At 43.6% G+C, this 16,239-nt stretch overlaps 2 protein-coding genes across 5 annotated transcripts; one reads left to right on the top strand and one right to left on the bottom strand.

The window, feature by feature from the left end:
- Positions 1–583: 583 nt before the first annotated feature.
- LOC109770846 (uncharacterized) lies at positions 584–4,516 on the top strand. The gene is made up of 10 exons (XM_020329559.4): positions 584–986; positions 1,163–1,257; positions 1,361–1,428; positions 1,514–1,557; positions 1,635–1,712; positions 1,829–1,982; positions 2,874–3,026; positions 3,111–3,221; positions 3,809–3,874; positions 3,978–4,516. The coding sequence occupies exons 1-10, from the start codon at positions 694–696 to the stop codon at positions 4,095–4,097; spliced, it is 1,182 nt and encodes a 393-aa protein (XP_020185148.3). The 5' UTR covers positions 584–693; the 3' UTR covers positions 4,098–4,516.
- Positions 4,517–5,669: 1,153 nt separating this feature from the next.
- Positions 5,670–15,006, bottom strand: LOC109770845 (receptor-like serine/threonine-protein kinase ALE2). Of its 4 annotated transcripts, none has more exons than XM_020329554.4 (18): positions 14,528–15,006; positions 13,629–13,760; positions 13,437–13,526; positions 13,211–13,321; positions 12,943–13,119; positions 12,767–12,847; positions 12,510–12,614; positions 12,294–12,401; positions 12,125–12,223; positions 11,747–11,950; positions 11,534–11,656; positions 11,268–11,459; positions 9,232–9,327; positions 8,728–9,099; positions 8,258–8,515; positions 7,585–7,980; positions 6,927–7,170; positions 5,670–6,847 (listed from the first exon to the last, which is right to left on the bottom strand). In XM_020329554.4, exons 1-18 carry the CDS (start codon positions 14,619–14,621, stop codon positions 6,223–6,225), a joined length of 3,507 nt encoding a protein of 1,168 aa, XP_020185143.1. In that variant the 5' UTR covers positions 14,622–15,006; the 3' UTR covers positions 5,670–6,222. The 4 variants fall into 4 exon arrangements, with proteins under 4 accessions (XP_020185143.1, XP_020185144.1, XP_020185145.1 ...); XM_020329555.4 differs by having other exon boundaries at positions 12,294–12,398; XM_020329556.4 differs by having other exon boundaries at positions 13,437–13,505; positions 14,528–14,916.
- Between the last annotated feature and the right edge of the window lie 1,233 nt (positions 15,007–16,239).

Here is a 16,239-nt window from a genome sequence, read left to right as displayed (position 1 = left end):
TGATATCTTATTTACATTTTTCCGAGTTAATATTTGTTATGAAGTTTTAAATCAAACGGTCAAAGAGTAAAATCATAAGAGGAGAATTTGGAAGCATTCAAAAAGTATCTTACAGAAAACTTTATGTAAATGATGTTTTTCTTCCCAAAATCTGGCATAGGTTGATTTTTTTCCTTGGAGCTTAGCCTCCACCCTCATGTAACATATTTTATTTTATTTATAATATTTAGGAGCAAGCACGCTTGGGCATAAGTGAGGGTTTTCCAAAACTAGGGACAAATCAAACGGATGGGATCGGGCATAAAATTAATTATATATGTGAAAAACAGTCGGACGTTTACAATCGAAGATCGTGGAGTAGGTAACCCGAGAAAAGAGACGAAGTGTGAGATTAACTAACGAACGATGACAATTGACAAAGCAATTTTGGCACACTTTTGCTTGAGCAGTACTTGACTTTTCCCTCAAATCTGTGCGGGTCAAAAAGAGGCTCGCTCACCCCTCGAAAAAAAAAGGCTCGCTGGACACGTAAAGCGGGCCCGGTCCGGATAAATCCATAAACTATGCGCGCCCACCCCATTCCACTCCATTTTCCTCCTCCGCTTCGCCTGGAACATTTGCCTCTTCCTCCCTTCCTCCGTACCCCCCTCCCCCTCTCTCTCCCAACGCCCGTCCATCTCTCCGGCGAAACCGATGGCCGCGAGCTCAGGCGACGAGTCCCGGAGGCCCAATCCCCTCCCCTCGGGGCTCGTGTCCAATCTGCAGTCCGTCCTCGCCGCCCGCCGCCCGCCTTCGCCCGAGGACGCCGGCTCCACCGCGGCCGAGGCCTCGGCCCCGACAGCGGAGACGGCGGCCGATGACGCACCGGCTAAGCCTGTCGTACTTCTGACCTGCGCCGGCGGGATCGAGTCGCCGGGTCTCGCGGCGCTCGTCGACGCCCTCGTCAAGGGCGGCCGATGCGACGTCCACGTGTGCGCCCCTGAATCGTATGTCCCCCAATCCGAAGGCCCAACCTCCTGATTCCTCGTTACATTTTTCTCTTGAGATTCATCGTTTTGGCTGGATTTTTTTCGTGAACTACTGTAACTCCCTAATCCATCATTAATCATCATCCCTGTGGTTCTTAGAGCAATTTAATCACAGTATTTTCTTTAATTTGAAGGGACAAGCCTGTCTGTGGTCACTCCATTACCATCCGGGAGACTGTGTCTGCGACATCCGTCCATTTTACAGGGGCGAAGGCTTTTGAGATATCAGGTGAGGGTTCTTCGTCCATTTGTGCCCCATTTGTATCATCACCATTTCTCATCTGTTGGGTATTGAGTTTCCTCCATGCCAATTATGATGACTCTTAATGTAGGGACACCGGTGGATTCTATCTCATTGGCATTATCTGGGAGGCTATTTTCTTGGTCGGCACCTGCTTTGGTATTGTGCTTGTTAACTATGCTTGGGGGAAAAGGTGGATTTACTATCCTTTGTCATTGAGAGGATGACTCCATTTGGTTTGCAGGTGATCAGTGGTATCAATACTGGGCCAAACTGCGGCTATGAGATGTATGCTCTTGTTTCACAAGTGGCCCATTTATAGTCTGTTTCAGTTTAGTTATGTAATTGATTACAAATCTGTGTAGGTTCCACTCTTCTGCCATTGCCGCTGCAAGAGAGGCCTTAATGTGTGGGGTACCTTCAATTGCAATCTCATTGAATTGGTGGGTATGCGATTAGTCACATTAAAACTGTGTCCCAAATCTACTATATCATTCCTGGTATGGTTTATTCACTCGGTAACACAAGCTAATAACAAGTGGTGCATATATGCAACTAGGAAGAAGGATGAAACCAAAGACAATGACTTCAAGGATGCAGCTGGGCTGTGTTTGCCACTGATACATGCTGCCTTAGCAGATATTGAGAAGGGAACTTTCCTCAAAGGGTGCCTGCTGAATGTTGGGGTTCCAAGCTCGCCAGCTGCAAATAAGGTTATTTTGTGAACAAAACTTTGTACTCAAACTCCATTTAGAGCCAAAAATAGCATCATAGCTGTAGAAGTACATGAATACTTTTACTTGTTGTCCACTTTGTCTTTTAGTGAGAAGCATACTGGACCATGCTATTGCTATTGTTTGTGGCCCAGAGCAGTACATATAAGTATATAACTCATTATATCCTCAACTTCAGAGCATCATATACCAATTACGTTTATTAGAGGCTAGTCTAAAGTGTAAATCAACAAGTTTCTGCAATTTATAATGTAGAATGTATGTTGTCAGTGAACTATGTTATCGAAGTGTCTAGCCATTTGAAGCATGTGATGCACACCTCACTGACAATCCAATGATAGAAAAAATGTATTACACAGAAGTTGCCCTGTTTTGACACCTGAACCTTATCTTTTTAGATAAAAACCTGTGTCGTGTCTCCAGTGGTTAACTCTCTTCTGCTGATGACTTATCTATCATAGTACTGCCATGTGTATCTATTTGTCTCTTGATCTGGCATTTTGCTTTGGACCTCACCGGGAGTAGCATGGTCATAACTCATAAGTTAGCTTTACTTTGGCTCCATCCTATAATATTAATGATATGTTTTTTTGACAAAAGGGAGACCTGATTTCTATTTAAGAATTAATGATTAATGACAATGCTGCAATTAGATGTACAACAAATCAACCTTACTAAATTGGAGGAACAATGGTATTTGTTTATATGTTGATAATGGGGAAGTCAGGTCATTTTGGAATCTTCTGTTAAAATTTGTATTATGTTTCACAAGTGTGACAGGCAAAAATCTTCAGCACATTGGTAGTTTTGGTTCCTTTTTAACACATAATTAACTCTCTCTCTCTCTCTCCCTCCTGCTCCTGATGCCAGGGTTTCAAGTTGACCAAGCAAAGCATATACAGTCCTGCTCAAAGCTGGCAAGCTGTGTCGACAAGTAGGCCTCAACCTGCTGCTCACTTCATGGGCATGCATCAAAGCCTTGGTATTCAGCTCGCACAGCTTGGGAAGGATGCTTCTGCAGCAGTATGAAGCAAATCTTTTACTACAAAGAAGTTTATCATGTCATCATTAGTGCAATATAAAATTGGTTTATCCTTTTATCTTCAGGGAGCTGCACGCAGAGGTAATACTCAGCGGAAGACAGTTGAGGTCGAGTCTGTTGCAGCTGCAGGGAAGCAACAAGCTCGAGAAGTAGTGAAGAAATCTTTCCGTGCCGAGGTAAATGTATTTTCGAGAGCTCTTGTATAGCACAATCAAAACACATAGCTCCACTCCTTTGGCTAGGCACAAAACAAAAATGAACTTTTAAGCAACCAAACTAGGTACTTATGGTCATATGGAGATTGTAAATAGCCTAAGGTGATTCTAGTGTTTATTTTTTGTAGAAGTGAAAGTGTACTCCTGACTTCTGGGGCCTCTTTGATTCCCAGGATTTGTAAAACTCAAGGATAGGAAAAATACAGGAATAATGTTATAACATAGTGAATTATATGGTTGTTTGGTTGTGCACAGGAAAAAGATAAAATTTCGTAAGGATGAGGTTAGAGTGGATGGATATTTTTCTATGAAATCTAGTACAAATGAACCTAAGGGATAAAGGGAAAATTTCCTAAGGATGAGAATCCTCCAAAATTCATCTAGAATACCTTTGAATCAAGCATGTTCGTAAGCACATTTAAGCATGTCATCATTAGTGCAATATAAAATTTCCTAAGGATGAGAATCCTCCAAAATTCATCTAGAATACCTTTGAATCAAGCTTTTTGCGCATCCTTTTCTTACCTGGCTTCATGAAAAAAATGCAGTTCATCGAGAAGCTGCACAAAGATTTGGATGACGATATCGATGTGAGAGCCTTGGAAAATGGATTTGTGAGCTCTCTCTCTCTCTCTCTCTCTCTTTGTGTGTGCGTGTGTGTGTGTGTGTGCTGTGTTCTCCAGGTGCCTAATCGTTTCCCCCTTCTACAACCTACAGATATCTGTCACTCCTCTGAATGTGCACGGCCATGTCGAGCCTGAACTCGAAGCTCCAGCGTCAGACTGGCTGTCAGCAGCTGTGGCTGTATCCGAAGAAAAGGAAGCTCCAGCGACCTAACAAACATGCAGAAATGTACACTGTAGGTGCTTTAGTCCTTGCCTTGGTGTCCATCTCCTCTCCCCTTGCTTTATTGGCTTGATTCTTGTCTGTCTTTTGCATTCCATGCTTGTTCAGTGCAGTCTTTATTTTTGTTGGTCTTCTCCAACGGTTGCCGATTTTCTTCGTCATGTAAAATGATTTGATGCTGGAGCCCCTACAGTTTCGAAGTGACCATGTAGGCGACTGCATCTACTAGACGAATACTGCCACTCCCCACTATTTTTTCAGTGTGGTTTGTTCCAGAAAGGTGTTGTGTCACCGGATGGGTGTGATTGATTTTTTGATTTGTACCTTCTGGACCATGTCGTACGAAAATATTTTGACCTCATGTAACCTGAAATGCAGTTTCAACAATTTAGTTTGCTGGTCTCTCTTTACATGCTGTGAGCATTGCCAGAATTAACTTTGCTTTTTTTATGAGAGTTCTTTGGGTCACTCTCTAGTGCTGGTGATAGGGCATCTCCACCGTGGACGTTTAAACGGACACCCTCAAACGTCCGTTGACACGTTAAGGCTATCCCGGTTTAAACATTTCAAACTCACAAATTTGATGAGATTTAGACTAGTTTGATATATTGCATTTAGATTTAATGAAATTCAACTAGTTTGATAATATTACATTGAAACTATTCAAAATTAATCTAAGCTAAAATAAAATAAAATAAAACCAACATGAACACCATGTTTTTGCGGTGGCGACGGTGGCACCTGAGCCAGCCCATCTAAGGAGGGGCGCACAGAGCCTGGCCATGAGCTGCTCTTGCTCATCCTCCCTGGTCTGAGGCCATCGGGGCCTCCTTGTGCGACGACTCGGCCGCCTCTTCCCAGTCGTCGTCGGAGGCGATCTCCTTGACGGCTGAGGGGGCGACCAAGTCTTGTGATCAGTCCAAGCAATTGGAATGAGAAGACTTAGAGATTGTTCAGTAATCCACCAGCTCCACGAAATCCTCTTTCCCTGCTCCACAAAGTTTAATTGTAGCTCGCTCCGCTCTGCACTGCCGACTCCATGGAGTTAACAGTGTTCAGGTCAACTCTGCCTGCTCCAGGAACAAGATTTTTGACGATGCAAGATGCATGTAGTCCATATTGGAACCTCTAAAAAGACTTATATTTAGGAACGGAGGGAGTAGTATGCAAGTATCCTTTTTCCATCTTCCTGTAATAGGGTTTTGCAAGTTTTACAAGAGCTTGAACATACTACGAGTAGCGGTCCAAGAATGAGTGTTAGGATTTGAACCCTTCAGTCTATTCTCCACTTTCCAAGAAAAGGAGAGCTGAATTCCTACTCAACTACACCTATCAAGCCACTACTCTCTCCGTCCGGAAATACTTGTTGAATAAATGGATAAAAATAGATATATCTAAAACTAAAATACGTCTAGATACATCAATTTTCCCGACAAGTATTTCCGGAGGTAGGGAGTACTCCCTCAGTCCGGAAATACTTGTCATCAAAATGGATAAAAGGAGATGTATCTAGACGTATTTTAGTTCTAGATACTTTTTTTTTATTCATTTTGATGACAAGTATTTTCGGACGGAGTGAGTATATATTAAGAGGCAGAGCTACAAAATTGTACACATGTATATCTTCTCCTAAGAACTGAATAATAAAGAGAAGAGTCATATCCTACATCTTATATTTCTTTCGCCACTACTTTTCACGTGTGTTCTACCATGGTCTCAACAAGCTCAACCACCCACACGCACTCTCCCCAGAGGAAAGGGGAAATTTCCTTTGAAGTGCAATCCTCCGCTTAGTACTCTCCACTTCTTCTGCAACCCGCACAAGGACTTGCAGTTGAAGAACTGGTTACCAGCAAACGGAGTTCTCTTGTTCTGTTGTGAAGCTACCCGGTGCAGTTCGTCAGGGAAAAGGCTACAGAAAGCCCGCACAACTGTTATGTGTGCCAGGCCTACATTGCCATCCACCACTGGGTCGCTCCTCATCCGGTACAGCGTTTCTGGCATCGCTTCCATTTCTGAAATATTCACAGTAAATATGAAGTCCGGCCGGCTCGCAGAAAATAAGCCAATGGTACTTCCGCATCGCGCAGGTCATGAAAATGAGCCCACAGGTTGACTACTCTGAATCCATCCTAAATCGTTGTAGACCACAGTGTTCACTTGAGCTACCTGTTGATAAGCCTCGCTCCCTGTTGTGTTCAGTTCGACCGACCTTCAGAGGACCTGAACTTGAATACCGCCGAAAAGAACCAGATGCATCCAGTGTATCATAACGCGCCGATGCAGTGAACTGCTCCGTAGACAGCACTGGGCCTGCATCCATATCCAGACTTGCCCTGCTTACAATCTCAGCGTCTTGGATGTGCAAATCTTGGCTAAAACTTGTTGACTCGTTGAACTCACTGCCTTCTTTGCACACCAACTTTAAGGCTTGAACAACTTCCCCCATAAAGGGCCGCTGGTCCACCTCTGGCTGAACACACATGGAAGCAATTGCTGCTACTTTTGCGATGCTGTCTAACGGGATGCTACTTGCAAGTGATGCATCGATGAGTGTTTCCAAACCATCTCTATTTGTCAGAAAAGGACAGGCCCACGTCACTAAGTTTTCTTGCCCTGGGGGCCTTGACATATCTACAGGTTTCCTGCCTGTAAGAAGCTCGAGGAGGACGACACCATAGCTGTAGACATCGCTCTTCACTAGAAGATGCCCAGTCATTGCATATTCAGGAGCAACATACCTATCAAGAACCCGCCATAAGTTTAAGATACGTCGAGGATATTTAATCAACCATGAAAGAGTTGAGAGATCCAACTTACCCAAAAGTTCCCATAACCCGAGTTGAGATATGCTCGTTCCCCTCGCCTATAGCAGTTCTTGCTAGGCCAAAGTCTGAAACCTTGGGGGTGAAGTCATGTTCCAACAAAATGTTACTTGACTTGAAGTCACGGTGTATAACACGAGGACTTGAATCTTCATGCAAATAAGCAAGACCTCGTGCCGCGCCAAGTGCAATTTTAAGCCTGGCATCCCAATCAAGCAGAGCAGTGTCCTTATATGATCCTGTGTGGAATCATAAAATGATTTGTTTATAAGTTTGCACATCCATGTTATACAAGTTATCTAATTGACAGATTTATCCTGGGCCTAAGCCCTAAGAGGGATGACCAGCTTGTAACCCATCAGAAGTACCAAGAGTTTGAAAAGATGGGTTTTGCGACATAATAGTGTTCATATGTGCGGGTATTTCATGTCGTAGCATATCAGTGTTCATATGTGCACTCTATTATAACAGCTGTATAATACTACAGAAAATACTTCTAAATTTTATTGTCACTAAAGTGCTTCGCTAATCTAATACGTCTCCGTCCAAGAAAGAAATAGGCTAAGTGAAGCGGTAAAACTGAAATTCTCATGAAAACAGTAAAGGAATTCTGATAAGCTGAAGGTCTAGTGACAGAAGGAACAAAGTCTTACCGTGCAGGTGAAATTCCAGACTTCCATTTGGAACAAGCTCATATACCAAACATCTCATATGCTCCTCCGAGCATATGCCTATCAACTTAACCAAGTTCCTGTGATGCAATCGGCTAAGCATCTCAACCTCAGCCAAGAATTCCCGGGTTCCTTGCTGGTCATCCCTCTTAAGAACTTTGACAGCAACCCGTTCTCCATCCTCAAGAATACCTTCATAAACACGTCCGAAACCACCCTCACCAATTATCCTGGACTCATCAAATCTTTGTGTAGCTCTGTCCATTTCAACCAAACTAAATATTTTTGCTGATCCTTTATATGCCACTATACTTGAGCTGAATGACGGTGATGCCGAGATAGGTCTGCTTTCTAGCCTACTCCCGGCTATTGCAGAATCTGCATTGCCAATGCAAGCATTGACGAAAAAAGAAAAGAACAGTAAGCAAAACAGCGTTTAACGTTATTTTTGTAGCTTTAGCCCCTTCAGATTTTGCTCAAAGCTGTTTTAAGTGCTTTGACCAGTAAAGCATGAAATAAAATCTTTCATAAACAGTTGCTTTCAGGCAATAGTAACATAAAACAAGAATTCACAACTTCTGAAAGCTAAAAACATTATATTTGTATTAAGTGGAATAACAGAAACAATAATCCTTAGAAAAAATGGCTTTGCTACCTGCAGGCTTTTCTGGTATAAGTGATGCTTCGGTTAAATGATGGCGGTTTCTAAGCTTGAAATAAATCACCAATGCAGCTCCAGCACATAAAATTAAAGCAAAGACACTTGACAGGACAATAATCACAATTATTCCTCTGCTTTTTGTTTCTCTGTGGTTTCCTATATCAGCAGCAAGTGGGTGTAACCTTTGATCATTTCCATTGCTAAGACTGTTGTTCAGATTTCCAGGAGCTGATGGTGGTGACGAAGGAAGACCTGAATGAGTAAATGAAACAAAGTATTACCATGACCATTTTTCCAGAGAGAAAAAAAGTGACAGATGACTAGAGACCTGAATAATAAACAAAGCGACTGGAGGATCAAGTCAAATCAAAGATTAAAAAACCGACATGATAGGCAGGAAGATGTTAACATAAAGGAAATCAGTATTAAGATGAATAACACAAAAGGAGTTATAAAGCTCTCACCTGGGTATTGAACATATAACACATCATAGTTTCCAAAATCCGTAGGATTTATGATGACCTGTTTGTGCCAAAACCTTTCAAATACTGAAAGTGTTGTTGTATTGTCAAAGCTTGCTCCCAGTGGCACAAGATCAATGAGGACAATTGTCTTCTCAGGGTCTTCAGTTGCAGCATTTGCTCCCATAACATGAACTTGACTTTGCTTCATGAACACTCCAGATGCAATTTCTTGTGCAAGTTCTGAGACCAATGCAAAGAATGTGTACAGTGCTATACCTAATCGAAGCTCAACTTTTATTGGCAACACACAGAGGCATGTTGTTCCTGGAGGACTATTGGTCATAGGATCTTTACAATTTAACGCCGTGCAGTCTAGCAAAAAAAAAGGATGAATGAACCACAACTGAGCGATTAGTACTAAAAATGTAGCAGCCCGGTTAAATTGAATATACAGAATATTTGAATTGATAAATTTCAGACGGCAATAAAGTATCTGTGTCATACATGAATTTGGAGGTGGAGGCGGCAAGGAATGACTTGGTGCTGGTGCCAAAGCCCTGGGCTTTCTAAATGCAGGATTGTCAGGTGGTAGAGCAGGTTCTGCATGTACAATTGTAGATAAATATAAGTCAATTATAATTAGGTTGCCATTCATCAACCAGAAAACAACACATTCACTTTGAAGGCCTAGAAGTTACTGCGTTAATCAGATGAAAAAGAGAAAGATCCGGGTCGTCGATTATAGTGGGTCCAGCATTACAGATCAATCAGATATGTGTAGTTATTTATAGTTGTATCACAAATACAATTATATTTTATATGAAGTTTGTAACTAGTCTTTTTTCTTTTCTTGTAAATATTTGCAACTCTTTTCCCCTATTATATGAATGGCAGAGCACCTGCTTGGTTCCTAAAAGAAGTCATATAGAAAGAAAAAAAGCATCTTGACACGCAATTGCATGGGAAAATTCCGACTAGTTCATGTTAAGCCATGTAAAGCTAGATTGCTTCTGGCCCTATTGGATTCAGCATGAATAGAGAAAGAAGACACTTTCAACGTATTTAATGCAGGATCGAAATTGAGGACCTCGTGATTAATATTGCATATAGTCAAATGCCCGTAGTAGAGCTAGGATATACTCTACATGCTCAAATCAAGGATGAGTCCCAACCAATATTGTGGACAAAATATTGAACTTTAAATCATACTCCCTCCGATCCAAAATAAGCGTCGCAGTTTTGAACTAAGGATAGTTCAACCTTAGTTCAAAACGGCGACACTTACTATGGATCGGAGGGAGTAATATTTAGTCTGCAAATTGTTAAGCTTCATGCACTAACCAACGCAACCAAAAGTCCAAACTAATGGAAAGGGCTAGTGCAATCCACATATACTGTAACACCCCCTCTCACGTGTGACGGGAAAGACAAGTCAACACGTGCAACCGGAAGAGAGCGACGGCGCGAAACTCACGTATGACTCAAGAGGCCTCTGCGTGGACACAAAGGGGGGCTCCAGCAATTTTTAATAAATTGCGAAAGCCAGGACTTGAGCTCAAGACCTTAGGCCCTGATACCATGTTAAGCTTCATGCACTAACCAACGCAACCAAAAGACCGAACTTATGGAAAGGACTAGTCAATCCACATATACACTTAGAGGAGGCCAACACGCACATAGAAATCTCACAGGTATGGCTCAAGAGGCCTATACGTGGACACAGAGGGGCAAAAAAACTCTTGAGCCATACCTGCGAGATTTCTATGTGCGTGTTGGCCTCCTCGAGTCACACGTGAGAGGGGCTGTTGAAGTGTATATGTGGATTGACTAGTCATTTTCATAAGTTCGGATTTTTGGTTGCGTTGGGTAGTGCATGAAGCTTAACATGGTATTAGAGCCTAAGGTCTTGAGTCCTTAGACTCTGATACCATGTTTTTGGTTGCATTGGTTAGTGCATGAAGCTTAACATGGTATCAGAGCCTAAGGAGTTAGGCTCCTTAGGCTCTGATACCATGTTAAGCTTCATGCACTAACCAACGCAACCAAAGTCCGAACTGATGAAAAGGGCTAGTGCAATATACATATACTGTAACACAAATATGGTCGTTTGACAATTCTGGCATTACTGATGAAACGTATGTGTACTTATCAATGCATTAGCATGTCTCAGTTCTCAAGGATGTCAGTCAGCATGCACGGTTGAACCCAACCGAACTCAATATATAGTGCCTTCAGAAAGGTGTGGTTGTAGGGTGGAGACAAACCCCGCACACGCCAGACCGCGGCCCGGGGCATGACAATCTCATGTAGGCTTCCTATAGCATTCTATATCACTCGGTAGCATCCTGTAGCTACATTGTTTGAACCTGTGTTCATTCCATTTTGAGGAGCTAGAAGGGATGACATAATGTAAAGAATAAGAGCAAATTGCAATACATACGTATATTTGCCCATTTGGTCTTTACTCTGTTGTCTATATATGAGGTGAAGTTGGACAATTGTGAATTACCACTTCTTTTCCTACAATTATAACAACTAACCTGGAGAATATGAAGGTGAATGATACTGACGAGGGTGATGCGGAGCATACGCTGGATTTCCATCTTTTCCATTTGATGGAGGCAAGACTAGCGGTGCTGGGGCAGGACCATGATCTAAACCTGAATGTCCATGGCTTGTTGCAGAAGCATTACCAGTTCTATGTGGAGCAGGGCTTATGACAGGAAAGGAACCTGCACCAAACATCACTAACTGAGATGAATGTACTTATTTCTAGTTATCTTTTTGCTAGTGGGATTGTGGGTACCTTTGTGGTGTTTATGATTTGCAGGTGGTACATGGCTGGAAGGTTCCTTTGGCGGTGCAGCAACTGGAATGCCATGTCCTCTCCTACGGATGCTGGGGGAAATTTGAGGAGAAACGACAGGTCCTGCACAATATAACTTCATAAATTCACTATCGGCAATAAGTTCATTATTGTTGAGGCCTAGTAGGTATGGTTGGTGCCTTGGTGGGATACCTTCTACAGATGTCCTATTGACAGGCAAGGAACGGTGATGCCTTCCCTTTGACGGTGCCACAACTGGAGCCCCACTGATCCCATGTGTATTATTTACAGGTATGGAATGGTGATGTCTTCCTTTTAAAGGTGATGCAACTGGAACGCGATTGGCCTTCCCATGGTTGGCAGGATGGATTGTTGTTCTTGGAGAAGCAACTGGTCCTGCACAATGATGTATAAGAAAAAAAAAAAGTTACCTCCGCTCCTTAGCACACCTAGTCCCGTGAGCGGCACAAGTGATTGATGATGAAGAAACAGCAGATATTGCCCATCGTATATTTGGACTGCATAAATGTAGAAGATAAATCTACAGAATGACATGATTGAGTTCAGTACCATTTGAATGAGGATGTTGCCTCTGTTGTGGGGGGGTTTGAATGGCCCGGTGTATCAAAGGTGGAGCGGCAGGAGTTAAATGATTAGTCTCCCTTGTGCCTATTCCGAAGCAAATACCTCCTTTAGAAATGCTATTAAAAAAATCTGCACTGAATCAGGTAGACTGAACCTTTTGGTGGTGAGCTGCTGTGAATTGGCAAATTATTTGTAGGTCTAGCAAATGATATGCCATCCTTGTCCTGACTGGATCCAGGAGCAATGGGCGCCGGTGGTACTACTGATACATACAGCAAAGGTTATATACGCGAAAATCTGGGTGAGAAAAAACTGAAAACTTTGAGACGTATGGACCAGCTAGATGACTAGACATCAATAAAAACTATACCTTCCTGTGGTGGCTTTTTATTGCTGGGTAGTTCTCCTGAAGGTGAAGCAACTGGTACTCTAAGTGTGTCCTGGCCTGTTGGAGGAGTATGGAATGAAGAAGGAGCTGCTTGCCATACGAATGACAGGTCGCAACAGATTCTGGGTTAGGTAAATACGAGAACTTGACACCATTTTAGTAAGCTAATGGTAATAACATAGTAGTATACATTATCAAAAACAAATAACATGATGTAACATCAGATCCAACAATCTTACAATGGCCATATATACGGTGTAAAGGAGCTGGCTGTGTTGATTGACTGCCAGTGGAAGGTGAAGATGGAGGCGGTTGAGATGCTGGTCAAGATAAAATTATATGAAATTTGCGAAACAAATAATTGACCAAATGGTAATGACATTGAGGACGTAAAGCAGATCCGGATAGTTCTTACACCAGGGTGGCTGTGGTAGAAAAGGTGCGGCAGCCGGAGTGTTCACAGCAATTTTAGCATGAGACACATGTGGTTCAACTGGAAGAGATGGCGAAGCAGCAGGCATTTGTTCTTGAAGATGATGATTACCTCTTTGAGTAGCTGGAGAAACCATTAGTGAAGGAGGGGCAGGTTGGCCTGTGAATAAAGCAATAATGTTTTCATCATTTGAAACTGGATTTTACAGTTACCCAGGTACAGGTAGAGTTCAGCATGAACAGCAACTCACCTGGACTCTGTATAGATGGAGATATTTCTGGTGACTGATAAAAATGATCAGGTGAAACACTAGGTTGCATTGTAGGCAGCACTGCCTGCTTGGATGCTGACACAGTTTCATCTGAGGAAGCCAAAGAATGTAAACCATTTCCATTAAAAAAATCGTGAGTGTTTAAAAAAAATCTTGACATGGGATTGAAGGAAAACATATAATAAGTCGGAGTTACAAAAGGTACCTTCATGTATGATTGTTGGGCTCGGTGCGTAATGATCATACTGTTTGTTAACATCTGTACTAGTTGGTGCTGATAATTTTACAGTTAGCCCTAGAAAATAATTGTTAATTGAATTTAAACTACAACCACACAGCAGATATATAACAACAAAATTTTGAAATCATTGGCCCATAGGCATGTTTAGTTACACACCTAAGCTTTGCAATGTTGGAACTTGTAGTTGTGATGGGTGAAGTATATTATCCAAGTTGATTTGTGGATGGCCACTTGTTATGGATAGAAGAACTTTACGACCAAAGGCAGGTGCATGAGATTGCTGATGACCTTCAGAAACAAAGTAAATATGGCATTCAATTATTTACTGCCATAACTCCAGTTGTCATTACAGAACAAAAAGGAACGTGGTTACGTTTGGAAGTGAAACGAAATCTTAAGCAGTAAGTACATCTGAATCAATCTTACCAGTGTGTAGTATATAGTTGATAAACAGTGAAAACAAAGTTCTAACAGAGAATATAATTAGTCAAGTAATTAAGCACGCGTATAATCATTATTTATTTGGCCAGGATTACATACATATATCTGACCAGTGCGTTGCTGATACAGAATCACAATAAAGTTCTAATAAAATATAATTCGAAAAGTAATTAGGCACGCTGGTGACTCTTAATCCATCATATATCTGGTAGTGCGCGACACTAATCTAGGTACTGATTAGAAGTTAAAAGTGAACGATCTCACTTTATATATGTAAATAAATCTTGTGCCTCTCGTATATCACTCTGCTTAAGATTTGGGGCAGCTGAAGATCACAAACAACGCCCTCTAACCATTAATCTGCCATCCAATTCCAGCAATCAAAGTCCCCTACAACGGTATCTGGAGGTGCCATGCGGAATCTACACAACCAGTTTGATTGACCATAATAAACTAACGCTAAGGCTCGGGGTTTGGCAGCTAAACCCACGAAAATTCACACGAGTAAGGCGGCATTCAGCAGACACGGATGATGCTGGTCGGACTAGAACGACAGCAGGAAACCACGAAACCACCAAAGTTGCCGAGAGAAGCACGCCGGTAACCCCACATACCTGCACCTCCAAGGATGACGACAGCGGAGACGACCGAGGCGACGGCGAGGGCGGCGCAGACGCCCCACCCGTTCCCTCCTTGGCGCCGCCCCATCTCCCGGAGCCTCGGCGGCAGAACCCGGACCGACGCCGCCGTCAAGTACCGACCGCCCACGAATCCGCCATGCAGGCAAAAAGGCCTGTCGGCAAGCGCAGCCGCAGAGGCGGGAGCGGGTGAGCGGGCGGGGGCAGGTGACGGTGCGCGAGGAGGGAGAAGATTCGCTAGCAGTAAACAATTGGGGAAGCGCAGCGGGCATAAAACCCAACAGGAGTCAGGAGGAGCAAGTTGCACTAGCGGCGGCGGCGGTGGCGGCGGCGGCAGGGCATTTCCGGCGATCGCGCGAGTGTTTTTCTACGGTTTGGTTTTCTTCCGCGGCAGCCAGCGGCAGCAGGGTAGGGGGTGCGGGCGGGCGGGCGTTTGTATGAGCAGCGCGTGATGCTGTTTGGTAGCCATCCTCGCCATAAAAGTTAGGCGGAGTCTGGTCCGGGACACGCACAGAGGGTGGTGGACGCGTGGGTCCAGCGAGCCGTCAGCGAGATTGACCCGGTGTACCAAAATCACCATGGTTTAAAGCACTTCAAACATACTAATAAAAAAATTACATCAAAATCTCTAGACCACCATGCGATCACTATTGTCGAGGCGCGTTGATGTTGTCGCTCACATACCGTAGCCGGTTTAACCTTATCGACGACAGTCCAAAAATCTTTGTGCACATGCCCTTAAAGACCAGCATCCTGGAGTCGCAGTCGTCGGCATTGAACCCATAAATACATCTGAAGCAACTGACATCAAATCTCGCCATCGGGCTCCCACGACGAGAAATGCTAAACTCACCGCTCCAAAGAGACGGCATGAATCTATGGCGGCGGTCCGTCAACTACGTCCAAATGAAGGAACTCGATGAGGATCGAAACCTGAGAGACAAACTTGAAGAAGAAGCATCGCCATCCGCCCAAGCGTTGGACTTGTAAGGACTAAACGAAACATAACCTAAACTACTAGCCAAATCGGAGGCCCCGGGATATTTCTCCCCGCCACCGCCGTCGGAGCGGCGGGCGGAGGGGAGACGCATCCACAAACTCGCCAGCAAGTTTGGATGAGAGTTTGCCCTATCCGCTGAGAGAAGGGGGAGAAAGCGCTCGGAGAAAAAGTCTCATAGCTATTGCCATTTTTATTTTATACAAGCACAGCCTCACCCTCACGTCAAAAAAGAAAGAGAAAAAACAAGCACAGCCTTCTTACCTCTTTGCGACTTGTGATCACCGTCCAACTGTTCAGTTAGCGGTGTGCATGGTTTCACCTTCACGGGACAGAACATTTGCTTCACCAACAAAAGCCTGCTCGGAGCCACTGCCCGCGCTGGAGTGCGTTTGGACCATACTATTCCTTCCACACAAAATGCACATCAAAGCGGCCAACAAGCCGGAATCATGATTCGGAGCGGTCCATTAACCGACCGGGGCTGGCAAGTGGCAACACTCGTTACAAAGTCGCTGTGCGCGGTTTGACGTCACACTACTTGCATCCTCGCCGAGATCACCTTCCCCATTAATCATGATAATAATGCTCGAGACAAAGCACGCTTGGACAGGCAAGATAAAGGCCTCCCGTATGCCGTGCGGTCCAACGCGCGGAGCATTCTCAAAAGCAGAACGGCTCCACAACGGAT

This window comes from Aegilops tauschii, chromosome 3, assembly GCF_002575655.3.
Source record: "Aegilops tauschii subsp. strangulata cultivar AL8/78 chromosome 3, Aet v6.0, whole genome shotgun sequence".
Classification (NCBI taxonomy): domain Eukaryota; kingdom Viridiplantae; phylum Streptophyta; class Magnoliopsida; order Poales; family Poaceae; genus Aegilops; species Aegilops tauschii.
Note: the sequence above shows the minus strand (reverse complement) of the source record. Positions and strands in the feature narration are given on the sequence as shown.

Bases quoted from the DNA above. Each gene is read 5' to 3' on its own strand.
- LOC109770845 (XM_020329554.4), bottom strand. From the start codon at position 14,621: ATGGGGCGGCGCCAAGGAGGGAACGGGTGGGGCGTCTGCGCCGCCCTC. The intron at 11,460-11,533 runs GTACCCACAATC...TGTTTGGTGCAG, and splicing joins AAATCATAAACACCACAAAG to GTTCCTTTCCTGTCATAAGC. The intron at 7,171-7,584 runs GTAAGACTTTGT...GATTCCACACAG, and splicing joins TCTGGAATTTCACCTGCACG to GATCATATAAGGACACTGCT.
- LOC109770846 (XM_020329559.4), top strand. From the start codon at position 694: ATGGCCGCGAGCTCAGGCGACGAGTCCCGGAGGCCCAATCCCCTCCCC. The intron at 1,258-1,360 runs GTGAGGGTTCTT...CTCTTAATGTAG, and splicing joins GAAGGCTTTTGAGATATCAG to GGACACCGGTGGATTCTATC. The intron at 1,713-1,828 runs GTGGGTATGCGA...ATATGCAACTAG, and splicing joins ATTGCAATCTCATTGAATTG to GAAGAAGGATGAAACCAAAG.